At 44.6% G+C, this 8,227-nt stretch overlaps 1 protein-coding gene across 2 annotated transcripts in view; it reads right to left on the bottom strand.

The window, feature by feature from the left end:
• PSPC1 (paraspeckle component 1) overlaps positions 1 to 1,023 on the bottom strand; it is a 109,112-nt gene extending 108,089 nt beyond the window's left edge. The window contains exon 1 of one of the 2 annotated variants that reach the window (XM_006927147.4): positions 512 to 1,022. In XM_006927147.4, coding sequence (XP_006927209.1) covers positions 512 to 877 — 366 coding nt within the window. In that variant the 5' untranslated portion in view covers positions 878 to 1,022. Of the gene's footprint in view, positions 1 to 511 lie in introns of both variants that reach the window. The other variant, XR_002739420.2, reaches the window with a different exon arrangement.
• Between the last annotated feature and the right edge of the window lie 7,204 nt (positions 1,024 to 8,227).

Below are 8,227 nucleotides of genomic sequence, written 5' to 3' on the forward strand. Positions count from 1 at the left end.
AAGAAGCGAGTCCGCTGGCTGCTCTTCCATGCCCCACGAAATTTCTGGTGAGACCGGAGCTTCCCTTCCAAATTCGTATCTAAGGCCCTCACGACACAGTTTCGCCGGGAGAAGTCTCACCCCAAAACACGGCGGCCCCCTCCCCTGCCGCCGGTGGGAAGCAGGCGACGGGAACCCCTAGGCGGGGGAGCCGCAGCCCCCGGAGCGCGGGCCAGCGGAGGCCGCCGCGCGCGCAGCCGGAAACGTTGGCGACGGCCACCGCGGAGGGCCGGGGAGCCCGGGCCCGCTCGTCGGAAATACGGGGCTACAACGCCGCCCGGGGGACAGGCCGGTCCGGCGCGGCGGGGGAAGACCGGGACGACAGGCGCCGCGATGCTCACAGGCCACAGAAAGGGCCGCGGCTGTGCCCAGGGCTTTCGCCGAGGCGTCCGGCGTGGAGGCTGCCTGCGGCGCCCCGCTCCCTTCACGCCCCCTTCCCCTGACGACGCTGCGGCCGGGGCCCGACACTCACCAAACGGATGAAGCCGAAGCCACGGTCCCGATTGATGAAGACCTCGCTGGGCTCGCCGTAGCGCTCGAAGAGGCGCTTGAAGTCCTCCTCCGTGATGTCCGTGGGCAAGTTCCCCACGAAGAGGCGGCAGCGCTGCGTGTACGTCTTCTCGCCCGGCTTGAGGAAGCTCTTGATGTCGATGGTGAAGCCCATCTCCTCGTCGGGGTGGTCCTCCGGGGGCACCGGGGCAGGTGGCGCCGGCTCCCCAGCCAGCGCGAGCGCCATGGCGGCCGTCGGCTCGCTCTCGCCTGCCGCAGACTCCAGAGCGCGAAGGCGGGCCGGGTTTTTCTCAATGCGTACTTGCTTCAGGTTTCCTCTTAACATCATCTTACTGAGTTCACTTATACCGGATAGAATTCTAGATCTATAGCTGTATCACTATATATACCTACAGAAACGGAATATGGAAGGACAAAGTCAGAGAAGACACCTAGGTCGCCACGCCGGCTGCCCTACCCCGAAGGACTCACGCCCGAGGCGGCTGCACGTTCAAAATGGCGCTGCCACAAGCCGCAGCTACAAGAAGAGACGCCGGCCGTAAGTCCCGCCCCACCGCAAAGGCCGGCGCCGAGCTGACGCGCCTGCGCAGTATCGGCGCTAACCGGCACGGTAGCTAGCATGCGCCGGAGCGCGACGTTACTAGAGCTGCGGGTTCACGCAACCTCCTAGGCTGGCAGAAATGCGGTTTCCTGACCTAAGTTAGTTAGCCGAGTGTTGGACTGTGTCGGGTGAAAATTTGTGCGATGTGTGCAGCAGTGTGTGAAAACACAGTGATTGGGGAACATCCATATTTTAAATATCCTGCTCAATTTTCAGTGACTATGAAAAAATGAAAATTTGCAGATTTTATGCATAGCCTTGAAGAAGATGATTCTCACTAATTGAAACACGTAAAAACACATTTATTTCAGCCCGTTTCGACAGCAAGCTTTTTATTATATTTACTGAGACTATAAAATAATTGTGCTATTGATTATTCACCTCAGAGAAGGACTCCATGAAATTGCTTATGAAATTCTGAACTCTTACGGACCACATTCCGTGAGAAGGGTCAACATTTTCTGTAAGGGGCCAGACTGCAAATATTTTAAGATTTGTGAGCCATACAGCGTGTGCCAAACTACTCGATTCTGCCCAGTACCTCTCCTGGCACATGGGCAGGTACTCTTCAGTGAGTGTTAAAAAGAAATGAATTCACACTCCGAAAAACATTTCAGTAGTTTCTCATGAAACTAAACATATGCTTCCTTTAGGGTTGCCTGATTGGCCCAGTCCCTGAAGCGGTGATTTCAGCCCAGGTCATGATCTCCATGATAGCAGGGTGGTGAGTTCTAGCAGGCATGGAGCCGGCTTAAGATTCTCTCTCTCTCTTGGGGCGCCTGGGTGGCTCAGTCGGTTAAGCGTCCGACTTCGGCTCAGGTCACGATCTCGTGGTCCGCGAGTTCGAGCCCTGCATCGGGCTCTGGGCTGATGGCTCAGAGCCTGGAGCCTGCTTCCGATTCTGTGTTTCCCTCTCTCTCTGCCCCTCCCCCGTTCATGCTGTGTCTCTCTCTGTCTCAAAAATACATAAATAAACGTTAAAAAAAAAATTAAAAAAAAAAAAGATTCTCTCTCTCTCTCTCTCTCTCTCTCTCTCTCCCTCCCTCCTCTCTCTCTCTCCCCCCCTCTTTCTCTCTCTCTCTCCCCCCCATCCCTTCCCTTCACTCTTTCTCTCAAATAAATAAAATCTTAAAAACAACACCAAACAAACAAAAAAGAAAAAACAAGAAAAAGACACCTGGGTGGCCCAGTTGGTTAAGCCTCCAACTTGGGTTCAGGTCATGATCTCAAGGTTCATGGGTTGGAGCCCCACATCCATCTCTGCGTTGACAGCTCAGAGCCTGGAGCCTGCTTTGGATTCTGTCTCTCCCTATCGCTCTCTGACCCTCCCCCGCTTGTGTGCGTGCTCGCTCGCTCTCGCTCTCTCTCTCTCTCTCTCTCTAAAATAAACATTAAAAAAAAAAAAAAGAAAAAAAGCCATATGCTTACTTTAGAAAAGCAATCCTACTCCTAACCATCCAAATGAAGTGAAAATTTGCATTCACACAAAAAAACTATATGCAAGTGTTTATAGGGGCTTTATTTGTAATTAGTAAAAACTGGAAACAATCCAAATGTCCAACTAGTGATAGGTAAACAATGGTACACTCACATAATAGAATATACTCACCAATACAAGGAATGAACTATAGAATATATATCAGTGGTTGCCAAGAGTGTGGAGGGGTGAGGGATTAACTGCACAGAGACACAGGGAAATTTTTGGAATGTTGAAACTATTGAGGTGGTGGCTACACAACTGTATTTACCAAAACCTGGTAAACTGTGCACTGAAAGGCTCAGCATTACTGTATCTAAATTATACTTTAAACAAAAAATTTCCAACTATCCAAAGAAATAAAAATAAAATACCATCAAGACTAATCCCTACTTACCTTAGTTGCCACCAAAATTCTAATCATCCACACTCTAATCCCCGTATAGCTCTGTAAATTCCTGAGTCTAACCCAATTCCCCGCAGCCCTCTCAGTTGCTCCAAAGCCTTCTGTTGAGTGCTTGGAATCTCACTCCGAAGTCATCAGCAAAATCCTCAATCTTTCATTTTTTTCTCTGAATATTTTCATCTTCCTGCTTTAACTGGAACATGGTTTTCCTCTGAGGACTGTTTCCCTAACAGCCAAGAAGGCTCCCTAGAAGGGGATGGGTTTTTTTCCTCTATTTATGGGTCACCAGACTTGAGGAAGGGATACATTTTCCATGACCCCTTGCAAGTTGGAGAACATTTTCCCTCTCCTTTAACAAAAAACCTAGCTCCAAAAAGCTCGTGACCACATAAGCATGAGTTTATGCTCCCTCTCCCACTCTCCCTCTTCTTCACTCTCCCTTCTCCCTGTAATAGCTTTCTCACCACTCTTTAAATTTACAACCACAAATGTCAGGTAAGACCTCAGCCCCTAGTTATTTCTCTCACCTAACAATTTCAGACTATTTTCTCTCTCCTCAAACCAATACTCCTCCCTACCTCTACCCTCCCTACCCATCCCTCCTATTACAAGAATGAATTGCCAATGATCCCCTCTTAAGGCCAACCCACTGGATAGCATCTTCTTTCCAAGCACTTTGCTTCTGCAGTTATCTAGTCAGTCACTTGATCTGTATTGAACTATTTCCATTTGCAAAACAAAACAAACTGTTGAAATAACTATCACCTTAAAAATAAAAAAGGAAAGGGGCGTCTGAGTGGCTCAGCCAGTTAAGCGTCTGACTCTTGATTTAGGCTCCAGTCATGAGCTCACAGTTCCTGGGATTGAGCCCTGTGTAAGTCTCCGTGCTGGATTCTCTTTCTGCCCCTCTCCTGGCTCATACTCTCTCTCTCTCTCTCTCTCTCAAAATAAATAAACTTTAAAAAAAATGTTCAAAAAATAAGTAATAAAAAAATCCTTCTTAGACCCATGTTGTTCTCTAGCTGTTTCTTTACTAGAGAGGAAGGAAGGAAGGAAGGAAGGAAGGAAGGAAGGAAGGAAGGAAAGAAGGAAGGGAGGAAGGAATGAAGGAAGGAAACCCAAGAACTGTTTGTATTTTCTGTCATTTGCTCATCATTTTATTTTTCCTTAAACCACATTAATTGGATGTCTATCCCCACATTCCATTCCTCTGAAACCTCTCTTGACACAATGGGCAACTTTATCAGATGCAATAGTTAAATCTCAGACTTTTCAGCAGCATTTGACATTGTAGATCCGTGCCCGAGTTCCACCATGGGAAATACCTACCTGACAGTTATTGTGCATAGTAAATGAATTATGGTCTAATCTTTGGAAAATATTCTGACCCCATAAATGTTACTATTATTGGCCACTTTTCTTCTACCTTCTTGAAACACAATTCTGTCTTCTGTACAATCATATTCTTCTGGTATTCTTTCTCTCTTATACTTCACTGGCCACTCCTGTCATTATGTCTTTCTTAGGAATCTTCATTTCAATTGTTGAAGAACACAGGTCTAAGTCCTTCTCTCTTCTTTAGCTACCCTCATTCCCTAGTCAGACCATCCACATCAAGGTACCTCAGAAGCATTAAAACAGGTTTTTTAAACCTGAACACTATTTACATTTTGGACCAAATAATTATTTGATGTGCAGCAGCATCATTGGCTTCTACCAACTAGATGCCTGGCAAAATCTGCCAGGCATTATTCTAATTGCTTTGCATTTATTAACTGACTAATTTTCATAACGATCTTTGAAGGTAGATATTATTGTCATTTTTTTAGACTTTATTTTTTAGAGAAGTTTTAGATTCACAGCAAAATTAAGAGGAAGGTACAGAGATTCCCCATATATTCCTAGCTCCTACATATGCACAGTCTTCTCCATTATCAGCCTAACGGACAATAATAGCACCTCTGTTACAGTTGGTGAACCTCCATTGACACATCGTGATCACACAGAGTCCAATGGGGTTCACATGGTGGTGTACGTTCTGCGGGTCTGGAAAAATTTATGATGACATGTATCCACCATTATAGTATTGTACAGAGTACTTTCAATGCCCTAACACTCCTCTGTGGGGGCACCTGGGTAGCTCAGTCGGTCAAACATCTGACCCTTGATTTCAGCTCAGGTCGTGATCTCACAGTCATGAGATCCAACCCTGACATTGGGCTCAGTGCTGGGTGTGGAGCCTGCCTGAGATTCTCTCCCTCCTGCTCCCTCTGCCCCTTCCCTGCTCTCTTAAAAAAAAAAAAAAAAGTAAAAAGTAAAACTCTGTGCTCCACCTACATCCCTCTCCCCATCCAACCTCTGGCAACCACTGATCTTTTTATTGTCTCTATAGTTTTGTCTTTTCTAGAAGTCATATAGTTGGAATCATACAGTGTGTACCTTTGTAGACTGCCTTCTTTCGCTTAGTAATATGCATTTAGGGTTCCTCTATGTATTTTCATGGCTAAATAGCTCATTTCTTTGTAGTATGGAATAATATTCCATTATCTGATATTCCATTATCCATTCCAATATACCACAGTTGATTTTTTTTTTCAACGTTTATTTATTTTTGGGACAGAGAGAGACAGAGCATGAACGGGGGAGGGGCAGAGAGAGAGGGAGACACAGAATCGGAAACAGGCTCCAGGCTCTGAGCCATCCGCCCAGAGCCTGACGCAGGGCTCGAACTCACAGACTGCGAGATCGTGACCTGGCTGAAGTCGGACGCTTAACCAACTGCGCCACCCAGGCGCCCCTACCACAGTTGATTTATCCATTCACTTACTAAAGGACATCTTGGTTGTTACCAAGTTTGGCGATTATGAATGAAGCTGCCATAGATATGTGTGCAGGTTTTTGTATGGATATAAGTTTTCAACATTTTCGGGTAAATACCTAGCAGTGAGATAGCTGGATCATGTTAACAGTATGTTTAGTGTTTGAGAAACTGCCAAACTGTCTTCCGAAGTGGCTATACTTTGCATTCCCACCAGCAGTGAATGAGTGATCCTGTTTCTCCACATCTTTACTAGCATTGGTGATGTCAGTGTTCTAGATTCTGACAATTCTGCTCAGGGTGTAGTGGTATCTCCCTCTTGTTTTAGTTTGCATTTCCCGGATAATATCCATATGGAGCATCTTTTCTTTTTTCTTTTTTTAAGTTTATTTATTTATTTTTGAGAGAGAAAAAGAGTGTGAGTGAGAGAGGGGGAGAGAATCCCAAGCAGGCTCTTCACTGTAAGCGCAGAGCCTGAAATGGGGCTCAAACCCACAAACTGTGAGACCATGACCTGAGCCAAAATCAAGAGTCAGATGCCTGACTGGGCCACCCAAGTGCCCATGCAGCATCTTTTTGTCTGCTCACTGGCCATCAATATATCTTTTCTGAGGTGTCTGTTAAAGCCATGGGCTCATTTCTCAATCAGGTTGTTTCCTTATTGTTGAGTTTTAAAAGTTATCTGTATACTTTGGATAATAGTCCTTTATCAGATGTCTTTGGCAAATATTTTCTGGCAACCTATGGCTTGTCTTTTTATTCTCATGACAGTGTCTTTTGCAGAGTAGAAATTAAAAAAAAAATTTTTTTAGGTTTATTTATTTATTTTAGAGAGACAGAGAGAGTGAGCAGGAGAGGGGCATAGAGAGATGGGGAGAGAGAATCCCAAGCAGGCTCCACACTGTCAGCGTGAAACCCGATGTGGGGCTCGAACTCACGAACCATGAGATCATGACCTGAGCTGAAACCAAGAGTCGGATGCTTAACAAACTGAGCCACCCAGGCACCCCATAATTTTTATTTTTAATGAAGTTCATCATAAATTCTTCTTTCTTTCATAAATTATGCCTTTGGTTTGGTGTTGTATCTAAAAAGTCATCACCAAACTAAAAGCCATTTAAATTTTCTTCAGGGGCACATGGGTGGCTCAGTTAAGTGTCAGACCTCGGCTCAGGTCATGATCTCATGGCTCCTGAGTTTGAGCCCCACGTCAGGCTCTGTGCTGACAGCTCAGAGCCTAGAGCCTGCTTCAAATTCTGTCTCCCTCTCATCTCTGCTCCTCCCCCACTCTCTCTCTCAAAAATAAACATTAAAAATTTTTTGTTAATGTTGTTCCATTTTTCTTCCACGGTTTTTATAATTTTGTTTTAATTTAGGTCTGTGATCCATTTTGAGTTAATTTCTGTGAAGAGTGAGTGTAAGGTTTTTGTGTGTGTAGATTCTCTCCTTTGTAGAAATATGTGGATGTCCAGTTGTTCAGCACCATTTTTTGAAAAGACAATCTTTGTTCCATAGTATGTATTACCTTTGTCCTTTGCCAAAGATCAGTTGAATTGTTTTTATGATGGTCTATTTCTGGGCTCTCTATTGTCTCACTGATTTGTCTATTCTTTCTCCAGTACAGTATTTTTTTGATTAATGTAACTTTATAGTAAGTCTTGAAATTGGGTAGCATTAGTTCTCCAACTTTATTCTTTTCCTTCAATATAGTGTTGCCTATTCTGGGTCTTTTGCTTCTCCACGTATACTTAAGAATCCGATTGTCTATGGGGCGCCTGGGTGGCGCAGTCGGTTAAGCGTCCGACTTCAGCCAGCTCACGATCTCGCGGTCCGTGAGTTCGAGCCCCGCGTCAGGCTCTGGGCTGATGGCTCAGAACCTGGAGCCTGTTTCCGATTCTGTGTCTCCCTCTCTCTCTGCCCCTCCCCCGTTCATGCTCTGTCTCTCTCTGTCCCAAAAATAAATAAACGTTGAAAAAAAAAAAAAAAAGAATCCGATTGTCTATATCAAAAATAAAATGTGTTGGCATTTTGATTGGGATTGCATTGAATCTGTGGAACAAATTGGGAAGAACTGACATCTTGACAATATTAAGTCTTACTATCCATGAACATGAAATAATTCTCCATTTATTTAGCTTTTCTTTGATTTCATTTATCAGAGATTTGTGGTTTTCTTCATATAGATCTTGTAATTTGTTATATCTAAGTATTCCATGTTTTCAGGCACTGATGTAAATGATATTGTATTTTTAATTTCAAATTCCACTTGGTCATCGCTGGTATATTAAAAAAAGTAATTAACTTTTAAAATCATTTTTGTGTCCTGCAACCTTGCTATACTCATGTCATCTGCAAACAAAGACAGTTTTATTTCTT

This window comes from Felis catus, chromosome A1 (assembly GCF_018350175.1).
Source record: "Felis catus isolate Fca126 chromosome A1, F.catus_Fca126_mat1.0, whole genome shotgun sequence".
Taxonomy (NCBI): domain Eukaryota; kingdom Metazoa; phylum Chordata; class Mammalia; order Carnivora; family Felidae; genus Felis; species Felis catus.